The sequence below is a fragment of the Pelophylax lessonae genome, assembly GCF_965119305.1.
Source record: "Pelophylax lessonae genome assembly, chromosome: 7".
NCBI classification, from domain to species: domain Eukaryota; kingdom Metazoa; phylum Chordata; class Amphibia; order Anura; family Ranidae; genus Pelophylax; species Pelophylax lessonae.
The window spans coordinates 3,813,788-3,839,925 of NC_138774.1; the positions used below are offsets into that span (position 1 = coordinate 3,813,788).

General features: G+C 47.1%; 1 protein-coding gene across 1 annotated transcript in view; it reads left to right on the forward strand.

Moving 5' to 3' along the window:
- The window catches only part of RPS6KA6 (ribosomal protein S6 kinase A6), a gene marked incomplete at its 5' end in the record, with an annotated part of 174,005 nt that overhangs the window by 142,730 nt on the left and 5,137 nt on the right, over positions 1 to 26,138 (forward strand). Inside the window, 5 exons of the mRNA XM_082263849.1 lie at positions 4,080 to 4,169; positions 7,435 to 7,596; positions 19,460 to 19,621; positions 22,873 to 22,949; positions 23,449 to 23,566. Of these exons, the coding sequence (XP_082119975.1) occupies positions 4,080 to 4,169; positions 7,435 to 7,596; positions 19,460 to 19,621; positions 22,873 to 22,949; positions 23,449 to 23,566 (609 nt within the window). The remainder of the gene's footprint in view (positions 1 to 4,079; positions 4,170 to 7,434; positions 7,597 to 19,459; positions 19,622 to 22,872; positions 22,950 to 23,448; positions 23,567 to 26,138) is intronic.

Here is a 26,138-nt window from a genome sequence, read left to right on the forward strand (position 1 = left end):
CCACGGTGATTCTTGTGGCACCGGACTGGCCTCGCCGGTCCTGGGACGCAGACCTCGTAAATCTGGCAATCGACGCCCCGTGGCGTCTGCCTCTTCGAGAAGATCTTCTGTCGCAAGGACCGATCTTCCATCCTGCTTTACAGTCGCTGGCCTTGACGGCCTGGCTGTTAAAACCGAGGTCCTGAAGAACAGGGGTCTTTCCCCTGAGTTCATTCACACCTTGATAAATGCGAGGAAGTCTTCCTCGGGGAAGGTTTATTACCGTACTTGGAAGGCGTATTTTGCCTGGTGCGAATCCAGGGGTTTCTCTCCTGACACTTATTCGGTGTCTAGGGTGTTGCCCTTCCTTCAGACGGGTGTTGACCAGCATCTGGTGCTGGCCACGATCAAGGGTCAGGTGTCTGCTTTGGCCGTTCTTTTTCGACGGCCTGTGGCATCTGATTCTTTGGTTAACACTTTTGTGCGGGGGGTACGTCATCTGATCCCTCCTAGGAGGGACCCTCTTACCCCTTGGGACTTGAATCTAGTTCTATCAGTATTGCAGCGTGCTCCTTTTGAAAGGTTCAGGGAGATCTCGCTGTCTTTGTTATCCAAGAAGGTCGCCTTTTTGGTGGCTATCACCTCGACTCGTCGAGTGTCGGGGCTGGCAGCCTTGTCCTGCAAGTCTCCGTGTCTGGTTGTGCATTTGGACAAGGTGGTCTTGCGACCTAACCCTTCTTTTCTTCCAAAAAGGGTTTCGGACTTTCCTCTCAATGTGGACATTGTCAAACCTTCGCTTTGCGCGAAGCCGAAGCATCCGACGGAGGTGTTGCTTCACTCCTTGGATGTTGTCCGGGCGATTAGAGTCTATTTCACATCGACTGAGTCTTCTCGCAAGTCGGATGCCTTGTTTGTCCTTCCGGGAGGTCCTCGGAAGGGCATGGCGGCGTCGGCTTCTACAATCGCCAAATGGATCAGACGGACCATTGATCAGGCCTATGCTTTGAGGGGGAAAGTTCCCCCTGTACCTGTGAAGGCGCACTCTACCAGATCTCTGAGTACGTCTTGGGCCTGTCGTCATGGGGCTTCTGTGGCCCAGGTGTGTGAGGCGGCGACTTGGTCGACCGTACACACTTTCACGATATTCTACAGAGTAGATGTTCAGGCATCGACTGATGCTTCCTTTGGCCGCAAGGTTCTTAGTGCGGCAGTTTCCTAGAGCCCTTGTTACGGGTTCTTTGGCTTTTTGGGATTTTTGTTTTTTCCCTGGGTTTTCTTGCTCCTGTTGAGCGAGTGCTTTGTTCTTATGCCCAACTGGTTTCCTTCCTTTGGTAAGGTTCCTTTCTCTGATGGGGAGACGGCGTTGCCTTGGGCGCGGCTGTGTTCTTCCCACCCCTCATGTTTACACTGCTTTGGGACATCCCCATTGGTGATGAATATGAAGTGGGCGGCGACTGTCGGAGGACGTAAGAGAAAACGGAATTTTTGTAAAATCTTACCTGTAAAATTCCTTTCTCTGAGTCCTCCGACAGTCGCCGCCCCCGCCCCTCTTTTGGGGTTTTGATGTACTCTCTACTGCTATTCCACTGAAACTGAGTTGGATACAGGAAGTGGAGGGTTATGTACTGAGGGGACCACCCCCTGGGGGTGGGATATGTTAAAAGTCTTTGTACTAACATATTCTATTGCCTAGCTACTCCTACGGAATAAAGGACATAACCCCATTGGTGATGAATATGAAGTGGGCGGCGACTGTCGGAGGACTCAGAGAAAGGAATTTTACAGGTAAGATTTTACAAAAATTCCGTTTTCCTTCTTTTAAAGCTGGTCCACAATTTCTGGAAGAGGCCCCAGGGCATTTAAGTGATTATAAGAAAATGGGTTCTTGATTCTGGCAGTGTAGCTTCTAATGTTGTCCCATGGCAGAGATACACACATACCATAATAATATATTATTTTCTTATTGTTTTAAAGAAGAGTACAACTGGTCTTTCATAAACACGTGTTTTATTTAAGAATAGCATGTTAAAGCGATGTTCCCACCAGAAACTGAAATTTGTTTTTCCTTAAAAGATAACAGAGGTAAATATGTTTCAATAATTTTTGCTGCTATAATATAGTATGAGACAGGGGCTGAGGCAGCAATAGACAGGAGGGGCAGGCAGCAGCAGTACTAGGAAGAGATAGGGGCAATGTTCGAAACAGGCCGGGGTCATTAACAGACTGGCAGCAGCAGTGCTAGGAGGAGACAGAGGCAGGGTCAGAAACAGCCCAGGGTCATCAACAGGCAAGCCGTATTAGTTCTAGGTGGAAACAGAAACAGCCCAGGGTCATCAACAGGCACACAGTAGCAGCGCTAAGAGGGGACAGAAACAACACAGGGTCATCAACAGGCAGGCCACAGCAGAACTAGGAAGAGACAGATGCAAGGTCAGAAAAAGGCCATGGTCATTGACAAGCAGGCAGCCACAGTACAAGGCGGAGACAGAGGCAAGTTCAGAAACAGGCTGGGGTCATCAGCAGACAGATGCATTACCTGGCAGGAAACAGGGGCAAGGTCAGAAACAGGTCAGGGTTATCAACAGACAGGGAGCAGCACTGCTAGGAGGAGACAGAGGCAAGGTCAGCAACAGGCAGGCAGTACTAGGAGGAGACAGAGGCAAGGTCAGAAACAGGCAGTACTAGGAGGAGACAGAGGCAAGGTCAGAAACAGGCAGTACTAGGAGGAGACAGAGGCAAGGTCAGAAACAGGCAGGCAGTACTAGGAGGAGACGGTGGCAAGGTCAGAAACAGGCCATGGTCAGTGACAGGCAAGCAGCCACAGTAGAAGGCAGAGACAGAGACAAGGTCAGAAACAGGCAGGCAACAGCGGTACCAGGAGGAGACCGAGGAAAGGTCAGAAAAAGGGTGGGGTGATCAACAGACAGATGCATTACCTGGCAGGAAACAGGGGGCAAGGTCAGAAACAGGTCAGGGTTATCAACAGACAGGCAGCAGCACTGCTAGGAGGTGACAGTGGCAAGGTCAGAGACAAACAGGCAACAGAAGTACTAGGAGGAGACAGAGGCAAGGTCTGAAACAGGCAGGCAGTACTAGGAGGAGACAGACACGAGGTCAGAAACAGGCAGGCAGTACTAGGAGAAAACAGAGGCAAGGTCAGAAACAGGCTGGGGTCATCAACAAACAGGAAGCTGCATTACCAGGCAGGAAATGAGCAAGGTCAGAAACAGGTCAGGGTCATCAACAGGCAGGGAGCAGTAGTGCTAGTAGGAGACAGAGCCAAGGTCAGAGACAAGCTGGGGTTATCAACAGGCAGAGAGCAGTAGTACTAGGAGGAGACTGAGGCAAGGTCAACTAGCAGAAGGGTAATCAGGTAGCAAGGTCTGAAAGAGCAAGGTTCTACATAAGCAAGCCTTGAATCCTGAAGATCAAAGCACCAAACCAAAAGCATTTAAGTCACAAATGTGGTTTTATTCCAACCATATTACAAGTGCAATTTCCAACATGTTTCAGGGGCTACACAACACCCCTTCATCAGGGCTTACAAAGACATGGAATCAGCTGATATGGACTCTGTAGCCTAACCATTGTAGCCTAAACCATCCGATTGAACTTTGCAGAGCTCTTCTAATATAGAGTTTAAATTAAAGTCCATTGAGTCCATATCAGCTGATTCCATATCTTTTTAGGCCGGGGTGAAGGGGGGGGGGGGGGCATGGTGCGGCCCCCAAATCACATTGGCTGTTGCACTAATTATATGGTTAGAATAGAACCGCATTTTGGAAATAAAGTAGAAAATTCACCCGAAGCAGAAAATCCCAGTAATGCAATCTATATTCTGTTTGTTTTCTGATATTTAATAAAGCAGGTGTTAATCAAATATCTGAAAGCCGTTCTGAAATGAGATCCAGATGGGGATCTCCAAAAGGCTCCGATAGAAGCTGATCATTCTGCCGTGCTTTGCACATGTTGTCGTCTTTTTTCTTTTTTATCTCTGTGACTGGAATCGTTAATTTGAGGGGAAATAATTTTTATATCAAAGTGAAACATCTTTGCGTCAGTTTATCAGGTTTGCTACATGTGGCCGATCTTTGTTGCAGATCATCGACAAGAGTAAGAGGGATCCATCAGAAGAGATTGAGATCTTGATGCGGTACGGACAGCATCCGAACATCATCACACTAAAAGACGTAAGTGACCCCGCTCTGTGTTCCTACCTTCATCCGGAACTACGGTTCAGCTTCCCCCGACCTTGTTCCTGAGCTCTGAGGTGGATCTGGGAATCTGGGATTGAAGTTGGAATTAGTAATTCAGATACAAATGTATTCCAAGGACTTTACCAACTTTATAAAAGAGCCAACGGGTTTCGGGGGCCGGGAATTTGCCTCCTTTATTACGGTCCCAGCCAGCTGCTAACGAATGCCGTGCTCAATCTCTAACTTAGTCCAAAATACCATGTTATCGATTAGGCAAGGTTCACATTCATACTGGTGTGACGGCACGCCCACGCATCTGCTAACCTGTGCACCATGCAGTTCAGTGCTGTGCGATTTTTGGAAGAGGGTCGAGGACATCCTTTTTAGTTTTCTCGTGCGTAGGGCCGCCCTTCTAAGTGATTGGCCGTCCTAAGTGAATGGGCCGCCCTTTTAAGTGAATGGACCGCCCTTCTAAGTGATTGGGCCGCCCTTCTAAGTGAATGGGCCGCCCTTCTAAGTGAATGGGCCGCCCTTCTAAGTGAATGGGCCACCCTTCTAAGTGATTGGCCGTCCTTCTAAGTGAATGGGCCGTCCTTCTAAGTGAATGGGCCGCCCTTCTAAGTGATTGGCCGTCCTAAGTGAATGGGCCGCCCTTCTAAGTGAATGGGCCGCCCTTCTAAGTGAATGGGCCACCCTTCTAAGTGATTGGCCGTCCTAAGTGAATGGGCCGCCCTTCTAAGTGAATGGGCCGCCCTTCTAAGTGAATGGGCCACCCTTCTAAGTGATTGGCCGTCCTTCTAAGTGAATGGGCCGTCCTTCTAAGTGAATGGGCCGCCCTTTTAAGTGAATGGACCGCCCTTCTAAGTGATTGGGCCGCCCTTCTAAGTGAATGGGCCGCCCTTCTAAGTGAATGGGCCGCCCTTCTAAGTGAATGGGCCACCCTTCTAAGTGATTGGCCGTCCTTCTAAGTGAATGGGCCGCCCTTCTAAGTGAATGGGCCGCCCTTCTAAGTGAATGGGCCGCCCTTCTAAGTGAATGGGCCGCCCTTCTAAGTGAATGGGCCGCCCTTCTAAGTGAATGGGCCGCCCTTCTAAGTGAATGGGCCGCCCTTCTAAGTGAATGGGCCGCCCTTCTAAGTGAATGGGCCGCCCTTCTAAGTGAATGGGCCGCCCTTCTAAGTGAATGGGCCGCCCTTCTAAGTGAATGGGCCGCCCTTCTAAGTGAATGAGCCGCCCTTCTAGGTGAATGGGCCGCCCTTCTAGGTGAATGGGCCGCCCTTCTAGGTGAATGGGCCGCCCTTCTAGGTGAATGGGCCGCCCTTCTAAGTGAATGGGCCGCCCTTCTAAGTGAATGGGCCGCCCTTCTAAGTGAATGGGCCGCCCTTCTAAGTGAATGGCCGCCCTTCTAAGTGATTAAATAATTGGGCCACCCTTCTAAATAAATGTCCACCACACTGCGCATTTGACGGGCATGCATCACAAGGCATCATCAGGGGGGCTCACTGCAAGAACCAGCAGTAGAGGTGGCCCCCTGATGACGCACTGAGGCACATGCGCAGTATGGTGGAGATGGCCCCAAAGCAAGCTGGATTGTGTGACGTGAGTTTCCAGGGGGGGGCTTCAGACAGAGAACATTGTTGTGACCCAGGAGAGAAAGCCAGAAGTGTGGGTCCCGGTCCCCTGATGACATTAATGGAGATTGTGGTGGCTTAGGAACCACCGTACAATGTCAGAGTATCAGATTTTACTAGATCAGTGATCCCCAAACTGTGGCCCAGGGCCGGATGTGGCCCTTTGCTTGCCTTTATCTGGCCCTTGGGGCACTATTCCAACCACAGATATGGGACACTATTTCTTACGCTGACACCAATGATGGGGCATAATTCCTACCACTGTCACCAATGATTTGGCACTATTCCTCCCACTGACACCAATGATGGGGCACTATTCCTCCCACTGACACCAATGATGGGGCACTATTCCTCCCACTGACACCAATGATGGGGCACTATTCCTCCCACTGACACCAATGATGGGGCACTATTCCTCCCACTGACACCAATGATGGGGCATAATTCCTACCACTGTCACCAATGATGGGGCATAATTCCTACCACTGACACCAAAAATATGGGACGATTCCTCCCACTGATATGAGACTCTGTTCTTCCCACTGACACCAAAAATGGGGCACTATTCCTCTCACTGATATGAGACACTATTTCTCATACTGACATCAATAATGGGGCATAATTCCTACCACTGACACTAAAAATTGAGTAATATTCCTCCCACTGATATGAGACACTATTTCTCCCACTGACATCAATGAGGGGGCATCATTTTTTACCACTGATACCAATGATGGGGCATAAATCCCCTCACTAATATGAGACACTGTTCCTCCCACTGACACCAAAAATGGGGCGCACTTCCCCCCACTGATATCAAAGACATCAGGACAGTGTCTACTCCCATTGGCCACAGTCTGGCCCCCCTAATATCTGAAGGAGTGTAAACCGACTCTTTGTTTATAAAGTTTGGAGATCCCTGGGCTGGAGAATTCTGCCTTCACTGGGTATGTGATTTATGTTTTTTAAAACAACCCAGTGGACAAGGTAAGAGGGTAAAGAAAAAAAAAAGTAAGGTGGAGGGGGAGGGAAGGTCTTCTTTAAGCTCTGATGAAGGGGATGAGTTCCGGCCCCCGAAACGTGTTGGCTTTCTCTTTGCTCTTACATTGGAGTACATTTGTATCTGGACTATTAGGGCTGGTCATACACAGTTTGAATCTCGGCCAGTTCAGCAGTAACCGTCCGAGAGTGGAATCGTTAATGGGCAGGCTGAATGCGCTAAGTTGATCGATTGATCAACTTGTGTACAACCAGCATGTCGGATTCGCTTACAATTATTGCAAGTGGCTGCTATAGCCCCTAGCGATCTTCACTGTCTTCTACTGGCCCACCGATAGAAGACAATGGTTGATTCCCCTATCAGCACTGTCTGTGTTGATGGGGGAATCCTGCAAATTTCTTTCCTGCAACCCATGTGTGGTCACCCTAACTCTTGTTGTGGCACTTCATCCACTTTGTTCCATTACAAACCAATGACTCTATGGAAATATTTCATTGTATAGAAGCTGACAGCTCAGAATCCAGACACCCGGCTCCACTGCAATACTGTTGGATAATTAATACCATTTGGGTAATGCTCGGGTTCCAGCACTAGTGATCCATCATGCTCAATTTTCTGACCTCCACCAGGTGTACGATGACGATGGTCGGTACGTTTACCTTGTGACTGAACTAATGAAAGGCGGAGAGCTGCTCGACCGGATACTCCGCCAAAAGTTCTTCTCCGAGCGAGAGGCCAGTGCCGTTCTCTACACCATCACTAAGACTTTGGACTACCTGCACTGTCAAGGGGTGAGTACAGGGGTGGGCCAACGGGCAGGCAGAAGAGGAGGCTGGGGGTGAAAAAAACCTATGCTCACAGATAATAGTGGGTGTTGGGGGGGGGGGGGGGACTTTTCATTTTTTTTAACTTGAGTGCTAAAGCCCATTGTACCAGCACTAGGTGAGTGTGACATCAAATTGTCAGGTGTCACCCTGCAGTCATTGAAGAGCAGAAGAGGGTACCCCTACCCAGCTTGGCCCAGAGCCACACACTTTGGATCTTATTTATTTTTATAAATTCTTTATTTAGTGAAATAGAAAGGCATACAATAAAACATTAGGTACAAAGAAGAAACCGCAGTCTAATACCAAAGTACAGAGAGTCCCAAAATTAAGCGTTGAGCAAGAACAGGACATCTTGAGAAATCAGGGAGACAAAGTAGACCACCAATGGACCACCCCGGTTGTAGGCAGAATGACTCATAGGAGATAAGAAAGCCCATAGGACACATCCAGGGAGGTCCCCCCACCCACCGGCATCCATCTCATGGCCGACTACAGGGAATTGGGAGAAACCCCCCATAGAGTCCCAGGTCATCGTATTATTCACCGAGGGGTCTAACGCGTGCATGCCCCATATGGGGGAGAGCAGGATGCATGCCCCAGGAAACAGGCTAAGTGTCTTGTGACAAAGTAAATAAACAAGTGCCAATCTCCCGGGTCAAGCCGAAGAGGGGAATGGGATAGAAAGAGGGAGAGAGATATAGAGTTTAAGGAGGATGGTATAAAAGGAGTCGCGCTCGGTAGAACAGTCAATATATCCCATGGAAGATGAGCAGCAATAACTGAGAATCAGATCACAGCCACATTCAGCCTTGATGAGTATACAGTTCATGAAAATGCAAGGTAAATTTCCACCCTGGTGTAAATTGCAGACAGACGCTTGTGAAGCCCTTCACCACATATAGCCTCTTACCAGAGAGAGACGGGACATACACGGTAAGTAGTTAGAGGACTACTTCGCCTGTATCCAGAAAATCAGCTCCGGTACGAATCCAATCATATGGTGTTCACCAATGTAAAAGATGTGCTGACGCTTTAAGGACCCACTCTCAAAGTGTAATATGGAAAAAGACAAAAACGGCCCATAGCGTGATACTGTCTAGGTAATTTATTAGGTAGGAAATAGTATTGCACTCACCCAAATACAATAAAATCAAGCCTCTAGCCACATCATGGGCAGTGGAACGGTAAGGATACTTCCGGGTTCCGGGTATGACGGAGTGACGCTCGTTCCGCTCCTACCCGAAGCTTTTCGTCGGATGGACGTTCTCAAGGGGGCGTGAGCGAGCGTAGGCGTCATACTACATATAAGGACACCTAATGAGGCCAATAGCATACAGCTGTCAAGCCGGGCGAGACAGGAAGCACCGGAAATGACCTCAGCGCTTCAAACAAGGAGCGCAAACAACTAAATATACCCGGAAGTGGTAAGTGCAGGGGCGCAAATGAACACACCGGCTGCAAAATATAAAGTTCATGCGGCTGCAAACGTAGCCTGGGGAACCAAATTGAATGAAATCACCCCTTTAACCCAAAACACCGAAAGACCCCCTCGATCCAAGCAACACAATGGGCTAAGGCATAAAAGTTAAAAAAGGATTCAAATTGATAAGAGGTAAATTATAACCACATACCTTTTAAAAAAACATAATACATATAAAGAAATGGAATTAAAATCATCAAAACACTTAACTCAAATGTTACAAAAATATAATAGAACAATCCAGCCATGAAACACACCCTTGGGAGAAAGGTAATGGATGTAAACAAGATTGAATGCTCAAAGGACACTAACTATTATTCAAAAACGCATTGACGTCCCATTCAATATTTAGGCCAAAGGGCCTGTATACCTTGAGACGATATATCCATTTTGTTTCAAGTCGTGACACCTCTCTCCTGATATGACACCCTCTCCAATGGGGCTGTAATACGTCAATAATCATGAAGGAGGTGCCTCTAGGATCCTTAGCATGTTTTAGAGCAAAATGTTTAGAAAGGGAATGTTTGGGGAATCCCTTTCTAATATTGGCCACGTGCTCATTCATCCGCACCTGAAGAGGTCGAATGGTGCGGCCAACATAGTGGAGTCCACATGAGCACGTAATTAGATACACCACATTTTTAGTGGTACAAGTGGCGAAATGCTCAATCTGGTAGGTATTCCCAGTGACATTAGATGAAAAGTTGGTATATTTCCTAGATTTCAGCACATTTATTTTACAGGTGGAACAACGCCTGCAAGGGTAAAAAGCCTTCATCTGAAAGAAAGGGACTGGTCTTTTAGGGGGATCCACAATGTTGGGAGCAATAGATAGTCGCAACGGGGGTAAACCTCTATACGTAATAGCTGGAACCTCAGGTAATAACGGCCCCAGGACTCTGTCGCTCCTCAGAACACTCCAGTGTTTCCTTAGGAGTTTCTTTACCAGATAATGCTGGGACGAATAGCTTGTAAAGAAAGTAAATTTAGGGGGGCCCTAAAAGGTACAGAGGAATCCACCGGAATCACTGGTCTGGATGTCGGATCCAGAATATGCTCACGTTGCATGGACCCAATTTCCCTAGCGATGGAATCAAGTTCATCAGGGTTATACCCCTTAGAGACAAAACGTTCCTTTACTTTCTTTACAAGCTATTCGTCCCAGCATTATCTGGTAAAGAAACTCCTAAGGAAACACTGGAGTGTTCTGAGGAGCGACAGAGTCCTGGGGCCGTTATTACCTGAGGTTCCAGCTATTACGTATAGAGGTTTACCCCCGTTGCGACTATCTATTGCTCCCAACATTGTGGATCCCCCTAAAAGACCAGTCCCTTTCTTTCAGATGAAGGGTTTTTACCCTTGCAGGCGTTGTTCCACCTGTAAAATAAATGTGCTGAAATCTAGGAAATATACCAACTTTTCATCTAATGTCACTGGGAATACCTACCAGATTGAGCATTTCGCCACTTGTACCACTAAAAATGTGGTGTATCTAATTACGTGCTCATGTGGACTCCACTATGTTGGCCGCACCATTCGACCTTTTCAGGTGCGGATGAATGAGCACGTGGCCAATATTAGAAAGGGATTCCCCAAACATTCCCTTTCTAAACATTTTGCTCTAAAACATGCTAAGGATCCTAGAGGCACCTCCTTCATGATTATTGACGTATTACATTTTTAAAAGGTATGTGGTTATAATTTACCTCTTATCAATTTGAATCCTTTTTTAACTTTTATGCCTTAGCCCATTGTGTTGCTTGGATCGAGGGGGTCTTTCGGTGTTTTGGGTTAAAGGGGTGATTTCATTCAATTTGGTTCCCCAGGCTACGTTTGCAGCCGCATGAACTTTATATTTTGCAGCCGGTGTGTTCATTTGCGCCCCTGCACTTACCACTTCCGGGTATATTTAGTTGTTTGCGCTCCTTGTTTGAAGCGCTGAGGTCATTTCCGGTGCTTCCTGTCTCGCCCGGCTTGACAGCTGTATGCTATTGGCCTCATTAGGTGTCCTTATATGTAGTATGACGCCTACGCTCGCTCACGCCCCCTTGAGAACGTCCATCCGACGAAAAGCTTCGGGGAGGAGCGGAACGAGCGTCACTCAGTCATACCCGGAACCCGGAAGTATCCTTACCGTTCCACTGCCCATGATGTGGCTAGAGGCTTGATTTTATTGTATTTGGGTGAGTGCAATACTATTTCCTACCTAATAAATTACCTAGACAGTATCACGCTATGGGCCGTTTTTGTCTTTTTCCATATTACACTTTGAGAGTGGGTCCTTAAAGCGTCAGCACATCTTTTACATTGGTGAACACCGTATGATTGGATTCGTACCGGAGCTGATTTTCTGGATACAGGCGAAGTAGTCCTCTAACTACTTACCGTGTATGTCCCGTCTCTCTCTGATAAGAGGCTATATGTGGTGAAGGGCTTCACAAGCGTCTGTCTGCAATTTACACCAGGGTGGAGATTTACCTTGCATTTTCATGAACTGTATACTCATCAAGGCTGAATGTGGCTGTGATCTGATTCTCAGTTATTGCTGCTCATCTTCCATGGGATATATTGACTGTTCTACCGAGCGCGACTCCTTTTATACCATTTTCTTTTATACATCCAGCTGTATGAGTTCGCTGCTATAAGGGCGCGGGTTTTATATACTTATTTTATTTAGAGTTTAAGGAGGAAGAAGATGGTGGAGGGGAAGGAAAGGGGAGGAGGGGGGTGGGGGAAGGCCAACCCCAAAGCCGCGGTCACTGTCAGGCAATTAAATCTTAGTATTCTGTCGTAAATGTGAATTCATGGCAGTAATACCAGCGTTTCATAAACTTGTCTCTGGTACCATGCTCAGTGGCAACTAGGTCTTCCATTTCATTGAGGCAGGTAACCTTACGGAGCCACATAGCTACCGTTGGGGGCTGAGTCTGTTTCCAAAGCGGGGGAATGCAGCTCTTTGCCGCTGTGCACAGGAGCGCCAGTATCGATTTCCGATTAGACGCTCTCGGAAAATCGTGATGATGGAGAAGAAAGAGGGCCGGATCTAGCGTAAGTGTATGGTCAGTACATTTTTGGGCAAGACGAAGAACAGATGTCCGAAAGGACTGTAAACGAGTGCAGGACCAGAATATATGCAGGTAGGACCCCACTTCCTCACCGCATCTCCAGCAGACATCCGGACAGGTCGGAAACATCCGGCGAAGTTTGGTCGGGGTATAGTGCCAGCGGGCCAGACACTTGTAACCAACACACTTTGGATCTTAATAAAGGGAGCCTGTCGTGACCAAAATATAGTAGATGCCATTGGTGGCTTATATTGGCTGTCCCACCTATCCCTGCTGCACTACATTGGGTTGAAAGGTGTGAATGGAAGTCTCTTGATCTGTTATTAAATTTCACTGTATGGCTGCTGCTGGATGCCTTCAGCGAGATCCAGAAATCCCTGAATCTGCTAAGGACTATGACTCTGAACCTCCTAACCTCTTCCAGAAAGATATTGAGGAAGGTCAGGTGGATGCAGAAGGGGATCCTGCAAATATATTTTACCCTTCTGCCCATCGAATGCGCAGTGTTGTGGAGATGGCCCCAAAGCATCCTGATCCTTTATGAGGCACAGGATGAGGCTTCACACCATATTCTTTTTACTTTGACCTCCTTTTTTTTTTTTTTTATAACCAAATTTTTATTGAAATAAATTTAATGAAATACATTTTTATTTTAGCAAGAAGGTTAGGTACAAACGTTGTAGTAGCATAATAAGGAAGAGAAAATGATCACAATGGTCACAGATTTGAAACAAGAAACATGAACACAATAACAGGTGGAGTCACGGCACTTCAGGTGAACCTTGCCGGTGACACATGAGTGTGTTGAGCTTCCACCATGTGAGGACCAAACGTTAAGGTACACACATGGGAACCAACTGTAGTCAGGACCAGGTACAACCAGTGGTGTATTTAGATTTTTTGCTGCCCTAGGCCTGACTAAACTTGTGCACCCCCTAATTTAAATATGATCCCCCTTCCTGTAAAGGCCACACCCTTCCTGTTTCTTACCCGTTCTGTCATCTGTAAACCATAGACCACAACCACAGTGTATCAGGGCCCATCAGCGTAGCCTCATCAGTTCCCATAAGTTCAGCCTCATTAGTGCCCATCAGTGCAGCCTTATCAGTGCCGCCTCATTATTGCCCATCAGTACAGTCTTAATTGTATATGATGGAATTCAATATGCTCGCTCAAGGACAAGGATGTTTAAAGAAATGAAAATGATATTATTGACATGATGCCTGCCATACCTGGGGACAGAGGAGGGTAGGCGGAGCATTAGACTGCAGTGCCACACTTATTGGCATTGGGGGCCGTCGGGCCAGTTGTATTAAGTGTGGTTGGCGGCCTGCAGTCTGTCCGAATGTCCTCACCCGCCGGTATTATCATACTGGCTGGTAGCAGTGTGAGTGCTTTATGTGGGTGCCAGACTCATTTGCCTCCTGGACCCTGCCCTCTGGCCCTCTGGTCCAATTCTCCCCATAAGACTGGCACTATACTAAAAGTGTAGCGCAACCTGACGGGAACCCTTTTCGTGCGGGAGCAGGGAGAAGGCTTTTTTTTTTTATGCGGGGTGCAGCTTTTTTGCTGCCCCCCTGCAAAGTGCCGCCCTAGGCCTGGGCCTTGTTGGCCTAGGCCATGATACAGCACTGGGAACAACAGGGGGAATATTATGGGTTGGGGTCAGCAATGATTAACTTGTGGTAGGCCAATAGGTGGGGTGGGGGGCTACAAGAGGAGGGAACATGTACCGGCAAGGTTCCACAAAAGGGAGAAGAAAAAAAAGGAAAAATCCCAAGAGGAAGATGTTTTGATAAGTAGGTGGACCCCTGATGCAGAAAGCGTGGGAGTGTCCCCAGTCCTTGGGGATGCATTGTATTTCCCAAACAGAATAGAGTTGGAGTGATGTAGGTTATCCGGGGGGCGGAGCTCAGGAAACAGATCGAGATCGTTGGAGATTCATAGGTTAGCACTCCTATTATCAGAGAGCCAGGGTGCCCAATGCTTGTAGAAGGAGGTGGTGGTACTTTGACCTCCTTTATTGATGCGGCATGTACTAGCTTTCGCCTAGCAGCACCAGAATCTCCTCAGACTAAACAAGGTCCAGAATTTAAGAAAAAATATTCTGTGTTGGTAGTGAATCCTTCCAGTCTTGTTCTCAGCAAGCATCTCACTGTTCTTGTTGATGATTCCCCCTTTGAAACCCTATTGAAGGTAACCTTAGCTCTTGCAGGTCCTGCCTTACAAGCTGTTATGCGGTTGGGTGCATTTGTCAGATTGTTGCTAATTGGGTAGATTAATAGAGAACATGATCCAGTGTTTTGGGATTCTGTTCTGCTGGAAGAATCGCAGCTCATGCCTTCGGCGCTGATATTTTGTGTTGATGCCCAGAAAATAAAACTCACCGGGTGAATTGTCGGATAAATTTATTGGACAGTTACTGGAAGGGGAATGTAATTTTACTCCACAAAGAACAGCCTGACTAATACTACTGCTACTACCTCTTCTCACTGATAGGGATATCCTTGATGTCCTTTTCTAAGTCAGATGCAGGTCCCTCTTTTCTTGCAAGCCTTGGACCTAAAAACCTTCCAAGCCTACCCAGAAGTCCTTCTTACAATGAAGGGGCACCCTCATTCTACAGAGTGGAGGGACGTTTCTTAGCAATTGCGTCAGACCTCTATCCCTGTCCCCTTCTCCATTCCCACCCTCCAATCTGCCAGCTTTGGCTCAAAGACAGACAGGTTTGTGGGCCACCCTAAGTCAACTTCAGGCACAAGGAGTACTAATCTCTGTTCCTGCAAAGGAAATTCACTCAAACCTATTCACAGTCCCAAAACCCAATAGAAGCATTTGCTCCATTTTGGACCTAAAGTCCCTGAACAGATATTAGCGTGTCCCCAAGTTTCTCATTTCCACAAGACGCTTCTCTCAGATCAGGGGAATTTACGGCATTAGTGGACTTTCAAGATGCCTATCTTCACATTCCCATCTTTTCACTGCTTTCTGCGCTTTGCTCTGGGAGATCAACGCTTTTAATTGTCATTCAGGCTCTCCTCTGCTCCAAGAGCCTTCACAAAAGTGCTTGCTTTTCTCCTGGAACTGCTAAGATCTCAGGACATCCATGTCACAGAATACCTGAACGACCTTCTGCTGAAAGATTTGATAGCCATGGTCCTGCCTTTCAACATCCAAAAGACCATCTATTCTCTCCTAACTTTCAGATTGCTGATCAACTTCAAGAAGTTTGCCCTCCAGCCTTTCCTTTGCTTAGAGTTTTTTAGGGCTGATCTGGACATGGCCCAGGCCAAAATTTTCCTCTCCAGGAAATGTTTTTTTCTCTGAGATATAGCTGTCGGACTCACAGGTCAACCAGGCATCCCTCATCACGCTTCTGTATGAGGGTTCTGGGCTCTTAATATTCCCATCATTCTTGTCTCCTACTTGGTGGCTTTTTCTTGTAAGGAGCCCCTTTTTAGTCTTACACAGGGACAAGGTGGTCCTGAGATGCTTCAGGTTGTCCTTTATAATCTCTGAGTCCGTTTTTGTCCTCCATGAAGGCTACCTCCTCCACTTTTACTGGGTGGATATTCAGGCCTCTGCTGTTGCTGCCTTCAGCCACAAGGTGCATCAAGCTGTCATCTGTATTTTTCAGGTCCATTGACTTTTCTGTTTGCTATGTTCTTGCCCACCCATCAGTTTTTTGCTTGAGGTCCTCCCATAGTCTATGACTTCTGGCCTGTGTCCTGTACTGTACAATTAAAGCCCAAGTGTGGGGGGGAAAAAAAAGTTTTCCCTTGCAGTGAGATTGTGCCAGCACTGCGCGGGTCAGCTGCTCGGGTCAACTACTCGTTTTGTTTAGGGGGGAGGAGAAAGCTAATACCAGATCCCTCGCACCACCGGAAAATGGCGCTCCCCAACGGTCCAGCGGTGGATTGTTACCTGTCTATTGAGCCTACTCTGGGCTTGATGAGGTCAAAAACAGTCCACAATTCAAGACTGCTTGAGCACGGGGATGCTGGATCGATCTTATGCTGGGATTATTGGAGGATAAGTTGAGTAAATCTTTCTCCTCTCCCCTAGACAAAAACAAGCAATTGACCTGTGCAGTGGGGGCCCAGCTCCACTGCATGGGAAAATTACTTTTCTCCTTTGTTCATTGACTGACACAGCTCCTGATCTTCTTAACCATTGGGTTATACTGCCCCCTACAGGAGTAGGACACTAGGCAGAAAAAACGACTGACTACACCTATGGGCAGTCCCAGGAGCTATACTCCCCCTCTCTGCTATAGGTACTCAGTTTTTTTCTGCCTAGTCATGAGTAAGGGCAAGACCTGGCACTTGTCCTGGTTCCGACCTCGGAACGTTTATAGGCGTTTTATTCAAACCTGTTTACAGTGCCCAAGAAAGACGGCAAGGTGCGTCCAATCCTGGACCTCAAGGCACTGAATTGCTTTGTGTGGGTACAGAAGTTAAGAATGGAGTCCATTCGCATGGTGGTGACATCCCTGCATCAGGGGGATTTCCTTGCCTCTATTGACATCAAGGACACTTACCTGCACATTCCAATATGTGTTGGTCACCAGCGCTTCCTCCGCTTTGCCGTGGGAGAGGAGCATTATCAGTTGTGGCGTTACCCTTTGGTCTCGCCTCTGCTCCTCGGGTCTTCACAAAAGTGTTGGCCCCAGGGCTAGCATTGTTACGTCAGCAAGGGATCGCTGTATTGGGCTACCTGGATGACCTTCTTCTGTGTGCCGAGTCATCTGCTGCTCTGGTGGACAACCTGGACATCACTATACGGACTCTGAGTGAGTTCAGCTGGCTTCTGAATTATCAGAAGTCTGCTCTGGTTCCTTCCACAAAGCTGGACTATCTGAGTCTGGCTCCGGACTCTGCTCCAGCCAGAGTGTTCCTTCCTCTGGACAAACTCCAGAAACGGCATGCTGCAATTCATCTTCTGCTGTCCAGCAGCTGGTCATCCCTCCGGACTTGTGGACTGTTTGCGCAGTTCCATACCGGGTCCCTGCAAAGGGAGATCTTGGCCAAATGGGACAAGTGTCCGAAGTCTCTGGACAATCAGATCCGGGTGAGCGGGGACACAAAAGGGTCCCTGGTCTGGTGGCTTTGCTCTCTGGCTATTTGCCTTCGCCCCTTGTATTGGACAGTGGTCACCACGGATGCCAGCCTGTCCGGGTGTGGAGGTGTCCTGGGCCGGAGCTCCGCTCAGGGTGTCTGGACACTGGAAGAGTTCAAACTACCGATAAATGTTGTGGAACTCAGAGCGTTTAGGCTGTGCCTGGATCACTGATCGTCTTCAGGGGTGTCCAGTGCGAATTCAATCAGACAACGCCACAGCCGTGGCTTATGTCAATCACCAGAGGGGCACAAGAAGTGTATTGGCACTGGAAGTAGTCTGCATTCTACGGTGGGCAGAATGCTTCGTTCCGGCCCTCTCAGCCATACACATTCCCGGGATGGAAAATTGGCAGGCGGATTCTCTCAGTCCGCAGGCGTTGGACCAAGGGGAGTAGTCCCTTCATTTGGATGTGTTTCATCAGTTATGTCTCCAGTAGGGCACCTCCGTGGTGGATCTGTTGGCGGCTCTGCTCAACAGAAAGGTGCACAGGTTTCTGGCATGGTCACTGGATCCTCTGGCGGACACCACAGACACACTGGTGGCCCCATGGAGCCAGTATTGTCTGCTTTATGCCTTCCCTCCTCTATAGCTTGCGCAGGATCGAGGCAGAAGGGATTCCAGTCATTTTATTGGCTCCATTCTGGCCTTGTCCGTCTTGATACATCGACCTGATGCGGCTAGTCACCGACGTCCTTTAGAGACTGCCTCTCAGGGAGGATCTGCTGTCCCAAGGGCCAATCTTTCATCCTGCTTTACAGTCACTGGCTTTGACGGCTTGGCTGTTAAAAGCCAGGTACTGAAGGATAGAGGTTTGTCTGAGTTTGTGATTCCAACACTATTGAAAGCCTGGAAGTCTAGCTCTAGGAAGATCTACCATCGTAAGTGCAAAAACTTACATTTCGTGGTGTGAATCTCTTGGGGTTCACCCTTGCTCTTTCTCAGTGGCTCGGGTCTTGACTTTCCTTCAACAGGGGGTTGAGCAGAAATTGGCTTTGAGTACCATCAAGGGCCAGGTGTCGGCCTTGTCTGTCTTCTTTCAATGACCTTTGGCCACGTACTCCCTGGTGCGTACCTTTCTTCAGGGGTGTGGCTCCTTCATTGCGGTTTCCGTTTACTACCTTGGAATCTCAGCTCGGTGCTCTCAGTTCTCCAGAGGCCTCCCTTCTGAAATCTTTGGGAGATGTCCCAAAAGGTGGCCTTTTTGGTAGCAATCACCTGGGTGTCAGAATTGGCGGCGCTATCTTGTCGTTCACCTTACTTGGTTGTTCACAGAGATAATGTGGTTCTTCACCCTTGTCCTTCGTTTCTTCCAAAGGTTGTCTCTGATTTCCATTTGAATGAAGACATTGTGTTGCCTTCCCTGTGTCCCAGGCCAAAATATCCTAGAGAACTGGCTTTGCATGCCCTGGATGTGGTTCGGGCAATCCGGGTGTACCTGGTAGCTACGGGGTCTTTTAGGAAGTCAGACTCACTATTTGTGCTCAAGGATGGGCCTTGAAAAGGACTGTCTGCTTTTTCTGCGACCATTTTTAGATGGCTCAGACAGACAGTGGCTCAGGTCTATTCCATCAAGGGTCAGGTTCCTCCTTTCCTTATTAAGATGCAATCTTTTCAGGCGCTCAGTGCTTCTTGGGCTTTCCGTCATCAGGCGTCAGTGACGCAGGTTTGCAAGGCGGCCACTTGGTCGTCGGTGCACACTTTAACAAAATTCTATAATGTGGATGTGTTGGCATCTGCGGATTTGCAGGCTGCTGTTTAGAGGGTTTGTTCCTTCTTTAGGGGTGTAAAGAGGGATATCAGTTAATGTTATCAATTCCTTTTCTATATAATGGAAGTGTATTGATGTTTGGTTTACAGTCATCATCAATACACTACATCAGGGATATGAAAACTCCTTGCACTAGGTGCTCAACCTGTGGTCCTCCAGCTATTGCGAAACTACAATTCCCATCATGCATCTGCCTTTGGGAGTCATGCTCATAACTGTCAGCCTTGCAATGCCTCATGGGACTTGTAGTTCTGCAACAACTGGAGGGCTGCAGGTTGAGCACCTGTGCACTATATGGAATCTTTAGTCCTATGCTGGTGTTCTGTAGCTGATTTGTAGAATGCAAGGATCGCTATATCCTCTGTATATAACAGGTTCTCTTTACTCTGACAGGTGGTTCATCGAGACCTGAAGCCCAGTAATATCCTCTACATGGACGATTCCAGCAACGCAGACTCCATACGAATATGTGATTTCGGCTTTGCCAAGCAGCTGAGAGGAGAGAACGGGCTGCTGCTGACTCCATGTTATACGGCCAACTTTGTGGCCCCTGAGGTGATGAGAATTGTGACCCTCTTCGGTACTTTGTTAGGGGGCTCTTGAGCACTGTGAGCTCTTCTATTCCTTTTATCGTGTGAAAAAAGCTAAAGTGGATCTGCCATTGTAAATAAGACCTCCTGCCCACTCTGCTCTATGTAAGGGCTAGTTCACATGAGCTTTGGTTTCTGAAGAGCGATCTGCATTTGGATCATTCTTCAAAGAGCATTTGATGGACAGTCCTCTTTCCTCTCTTGTGCTGAGACTGAGGTGAGTTCTCAGTCTCAGTACATGTTGGCATTCATGATAGAATAAAATATTTACAAAAATGTGAGGGGTGTACTCAGTTTTGTCAGATACTGTGTGTATATATATATATATATATATATATATATATATATATATATATATATATATATATTTATGATGTTCCTGTAGTGATGGTCAGTATCGTACAGAGTTCATTCACCTGCTCACTAATATGGTGAAGGAGAAGCTGCTACGGCCACATTATAGAGGTGAAAGGCGGTGGTGGTGGTTTTCTTTCTTCTCCATTAAGGGACACTGGAATTCAGATGCAGTTGGGTTATACTGCCACCTGCAGGAGGTTTCCATATTGGAAAACAGAAAAACTTTTTTTGGTCTTGTTTTGTTTTTGTGTCCTCGGAGGCTGAATGTCTTCGGTTTCAAATATCTAACCAGTTTTCTGCTAGTCCTTTTTTCGCATTTGGAAATTGGTTCCTGTTCCACATATTTTGGTGGGTTGTGGTTGGTCACCTTTTGGCTGGTTCAGGTTTGGTTAGGGTTTTTTTTTTAACCTTCATGCATCCTAAAAACTCTTGAGCCTTTAGAACCTCTTTAAGTGTACGCCCATGAGGGGGCCGTGTTTGCCCACACGGGCTTCCACAGGTGTTATGTGCCCCCCCGGGCAGACAGTCCCATTCATGTCAATTGGGATGCTGTGGCTCTACTGACACAGCCGCTGCCCCCCAATTCAACAACTACGTGGATGCATGTGGGGGCGGCTCCCCAAATGCACACCGTCTTATTCAGAGGCCCACTCACCCCTGCACCCACATGGCTGTTGAATTGGGAGCAGAGGCTGTGTCTGTGAGGCTACAGCATTCCAATAGACATGAATGGGACTGCCTGCCCGGGAGGCACACTACACCCGTACCTCCCTGTGTGCACAGACACTGCCCCCCACAGGCGCACGTCCATGTGGTGGTTGATGCTATGTTTGTAGCCCACCCCTCTGTTAGACTGATTGGTATGTCCTGACTGCATCTGAATTCCTGTGTCCTGAGAAGGAGAATGGGAAATGTGTACTTACTGTAAATTCCTTTTCCTGGAGTCCATTGAGGTATCCCACCCCTCTGTGTTTCTCTTCACGCCCTTAGTACTGCTTTACCACAGTAAGGAGGCATGCTGGTTAGAAGAGGGCTTATACGGGGGCTAGCTTACAAATTCTGCATGCCAACATCCCACCCTCTTGTAGGCGGCAGTATAACCCACCTGCATCCAGGTTCCCGTGTCCCTCAGATGAAGCAAATCATCTTACATAAGTTGTGCCTGTTTATCTGCCGTCTTCTCTTCATCTGTTCAAAGTGCTGAATTTATCTATATTTAGCAGAAGATTGATATTTAGAGTTTGGAATGGGTAGCAACTGCCATGGAAATTAATGAATAACAAAACAATATACACATAAATGTATATATCACCAGTTCATGCGCTGATCCAAGAGACTCTCCACGGCTTGCTATAGTCTATATACTCCCACTACGAGGTCGTTGCAGCTCCTCCTTGCTTCCACTGGGAGGCAGACTGAGCTTGAATCTATAGATAACAGAAAGGAGACACCAGCGCACGACCGCCCTCGCATAATAAAGTTTATTGCACCATAATACACATAATGACAATTCCACTCACATTTCATATGTAGATCACAGACATAACAGAATGCTCCTTCTACCCCTCTCCCTCTCAGGTGGCCCTCGGCTTACCCTATGATCTTGTTGTGCCTGTCCAATTACACCTAGGGTACCCACCACTGTGGAGCTTCCCCCGCCAAGCTCTGGCGTTCTGTGTCCCGTGCGCCTGCGCCCGGTCCCACCGGCTACTCCCAAGCGCGCAGGGGACCTGAAGAAGGAGGCTCCGCCTCCGAAACGCATTGTCGTGGCAACCGCAGAGTGTCAACTCCTTTGTGAATACGTATCCCATCTGACCTGAGAGCTGTGCCGCGGCCGTTGCGCGCATGCGCACTTGGGAGTTGCCGGGGGTTACAAGGGAGTGGCTTCAAGACCACCAATCACAGACATGTATACATTCAAAAGTACAATAGAAAAGAGGAGTGAATGTTTATGGAATAACACAGCCGTGTGCAGATACTCCAACTGCCAAGTAAACAAAGCAACATGGCTGCCACATGGTTTCTCATGGACTCAGCCACGCTAATTCACAAGCATACACTCTCATAACATGTTAGAGTGAATCCTATATAATATAGTTCATAAAAAACATATTTTATAGTGATCATGCTATTGTTCCAGTGAATGGGACTTTAAAGACAATAGCAGCAGTATTTCAGTCATACGGATCAAATATGACAGAAAGATGCCAGCCATTAATATTGGTAAAGGACAGATATTATTAAAACGATAAGAATTCCACATCACAAACATATCTCTGCAGTGAATACCGGGGCCCCGGATGGTGGATATATATTTGTGTGGTGGAGCTCTCCTTGCACTGCCATACAGTCGTATGAATCAAATATGACAGAAAGATGCCAGCCATTAATCCTGGTAAAGGACAGATATTATTAAAACGATAAGAATTCCACATCACAAACATATCTCCGCAGTGAATACCGGGGCCCCGGCTGGCTGATATACATTTGTGCGGTGGAGCTCTCCTTGCACTGCCATAGATCCGAATGATCAGGCAACAAGTAGCCTGCAGTCTCCATTTAATGGAATGTTTCCACTAACAGGTATTTCCTCAATGCCAGTTAAAGCAATAGTCGCTGTGCATAGCGATTACCGGTAAACTGACACTGGGAGACATAATGGCAATTTAACTAAAAATACATCCTAAAGAAATATGAATAAAATTTCCACAACCCAACCAATCAAAGCTCAGGAATGTGGAATTATGGTTGCTGTCGGATTCTGAACATCATTCTTCGCTTTGCTGATCAGTCCTTGTGGAGTGTAGATGAGGAAAGTTCCTTCACAGTGTGACATATAACGCCATTGTCTGGTTGCAGGTCCTGATGAGACAAGGCTATGATGCTGCCTGCGATATCTGGAGCCTCGGAGTGCTACTTTATACTATGCTGGCTGGGTAAGTCGGTTCTATTCTGTACTTACTGTTGCTCAACACAGACGAACCCTTCCTGTTGTCCTTTTGATGGGAACCAGCCCTTAGAGAACAGTGGGCTGCCTGACTGACCTCCTGGAAATGCTGGCTGCCTGGCTGTCTCTGGCCAATTCTTAAGCAATGTATGAAGACGGGAATTTTTAATCTTTTATGAGAGTTACACAGTTAAATTGTTACTCCTCCAATATATATTCTGCATTCTGGGTGGAGCAGGATGGTAATACATCTTTCACTGCTACCCCCCGCCCCCTGCCCCCCTGTTCTTGGACTAAAAGCCCATCATATGCATTCTGCATGAGATCTCCTTGCTGGACCCTGGTGTTGGTGGTGGGGGGAGGGTGGGGGTAATCCTGCTGTACACCCACGAAAGTGAAGAAAAAAAATTCCATATGTGGTGGAATTGCTCCTCTATATCATTGGATTTACTAACATTCCACGTCATGTGACTCTCCTGCTCTTTAAGGTACACACCGTTCGCCAATGGCCCAAACGACACGCCGGAGGAAATCTTACTGCGGATAGGAAGCGGGAACTTTTCGTTGAGCGGAGGCAACTGGGACACAGTGTCTGACGCTGCAAAGGTAGGCGGAGCTCTGCTTCTCCACCAATCACTGGACTTCTGTTGACTTCTCTAAAGGGGAACGCTAAAAGGTTAGGGGTTCATTTTATTTTCTCAGTGTAAAATATTTCTATAACAAAGAAAACATTTGTTGCACAGCGCGTCCCTGACACACTTATCAGGATCCTAACACTGCCTGCATACTTGTTGGCTAATCAAAAAAAAACAAAATACATCCGCACTCAGTGAAAATAGAAAAGCACCCACTTTAAAAACTGTGATACTAGTCAAACAGAAATAAATACAAAGTAAAGCAGCGCTAAAGTGACAAAAAATTATTATATTAATAAGTATAATAATTATTAAATTATATAAGTATTATATAACACACGAGTTGTTTATATCAAGTAGTGCATTAAACAGTGCATAACAATCAATATACAGTATCTGAAAAAGTAAGTACACCCCTCACATTTTTGTAAATATTTTATTCTATCTTTTCATGTGACAACACTGAAGAAATGACACTTTGCTACAATGTAAAGTAGTGAGTGTACAGCTTGTATAACAGTGTAAATTTACTGTCCCCTCAAAATAACTCAACACACAGCCATTAATGTCTAAACCGCTGGCAACAAAAGTGAGTACACCCCTAAGTGACAATCTCCAAATTGGGCCCAAAGTGTCAATATTTTGGGTGGCCGCCATTATTTTCCAGCACTGCCTTAACCCTCTTGGGCATGGAGTTCACCAGAGCTTCACAGGTTGTCACTGGAGTCCTCTTCCCCTCCTCCATGATGACATCACAGAGCTGGTGGATGTTAGAGACCTTGCGCTCCTCCACCTTCTGTTTGAGGATGTCCCACAGATGCTAAATAGGGTTTAGGTCTGGAGACATGTTTGGCCAGTCCATCACCTTTACCCTCAGCTTCTTTAGCAAGGCAGTGGTCATCTTGGAGGTGTGTTTGGGGTCGTTATCATGTTGGAATACTGCCCTGTGGCCCAGTCTCCGAAGGGAGGGGATCATGCTCTGCTTTAGTATGTCACAGTACATGTTGGCATTCATGGTTCCCTCAACATTCATGCAGCCCCAGACCATGACACCCCCACCACCATGCTTGACTGTAGGCAAGACACACTTTTCTTTGTACTCATTGCCTGGTTGCCGTCACACATGCTTGACTCCATCTGAACCAAATAAGTTTATCTTGGTCTCATCAGACCCCAGGAGATGGTTCCAGTAATCCATGTCCTTAGTCTTCTCTTCTTCAGCAAACTGTTTGCAGGCTTTCTTGTACATCATCTTTAGAAGAGGCTTCCTTCTGGGATGACAGCCATGCAGACCAATTTGATGCAGTGTGCGGCGTATGGTCTGAGCACTGACAGGCTGACCCCCCACCCCTTCAACCTCTGCAGCAATGCTGGCAGCACTCATACGTCTATTTCCCAAAGACAACCTCTGGATATGACGCTGAGCACGTGCACTCACTTCTTTGGTCGACCATGGTGAGGCCTGTTCTGAGTGGAACCTGTCCTGTTAAACCGCCGTATGGTCCTGGTCACCGTGCTGCAGCTCAGTTCCAGGGTCTTGGCAATCTTCTTATAGCCTAGGCCATCTTTATGTAGAGCAACAGTTCTATTTTTCAGATCCTCAGAGAGTTCTTTGCCATGAGGTGCCATGTTGAACTTCCAGTAGGAAGTGACCAGTATGAGAGAGTGAGAGCGATAACACCAAATTTAACACACCTGCTCCCCATTCACACCTGAGACCTTGTAACACTAATGAGTCACATGACACCGGGGAGGGAAAATGGCTAATTGAACCCAATTTGGACATTGTCACGTAGGGGTGTATGGACTTTTGTTGCCAGCGGTTTAGACATTAATGGCTGTGTGTTGAGTTATTTTGAGGGGACAGCAAATTTACACTGTTATACAAGCTGTACACTCACTACTTTACATTGTAGCAAAGTGTCATTTCTTCAGTGTTGTCACATAAAAGATATATTAAAATATTTACATAAATGTGAGGGGTGTACTCACTTTTGTGAGATACTGTAATTTGAATAAAATCGTCCAATACAATGCTGCATCAATTATTCCAAGAAAGTGCAGTGCAATCGAAGACTAAAGAAGGGATCACCACCACCACCACCTTCCAACACACGCCTCTTACTGGATCAGCAGGACCATGAATTATAATAGTCTAATGCGCTCAAGCAAGCAGGTGGGTAAAGATGATCATCACAGGTGGAAGACTTATCAACAGGCAATGGATCCCACATGGACTCGAAAACGAATGAATAAAAAAACTCCCATAGTAAAGTCCATCAAACTCAAAGTATTTATTAAAAGAAATGGATGGCTACAATTACCTTATAAAGGTTAAAATTTAGGCAAAAATGGTAAATTGTTCCTACGGGCTGTTGGCTTTCAAACACTGCTCTTTCGCAGCTCTTAATACATGATGACGTCAACTAGAAGCCACTCCCAAAGTGTTTCGTCACCAATAACGTCTCCTCTGCTTCCAGTTCCCGGCAATGTCTCCTCTCTACTTCCTGAAGAAGGAAGTAGAGAGGAGACATTGCTGGAAC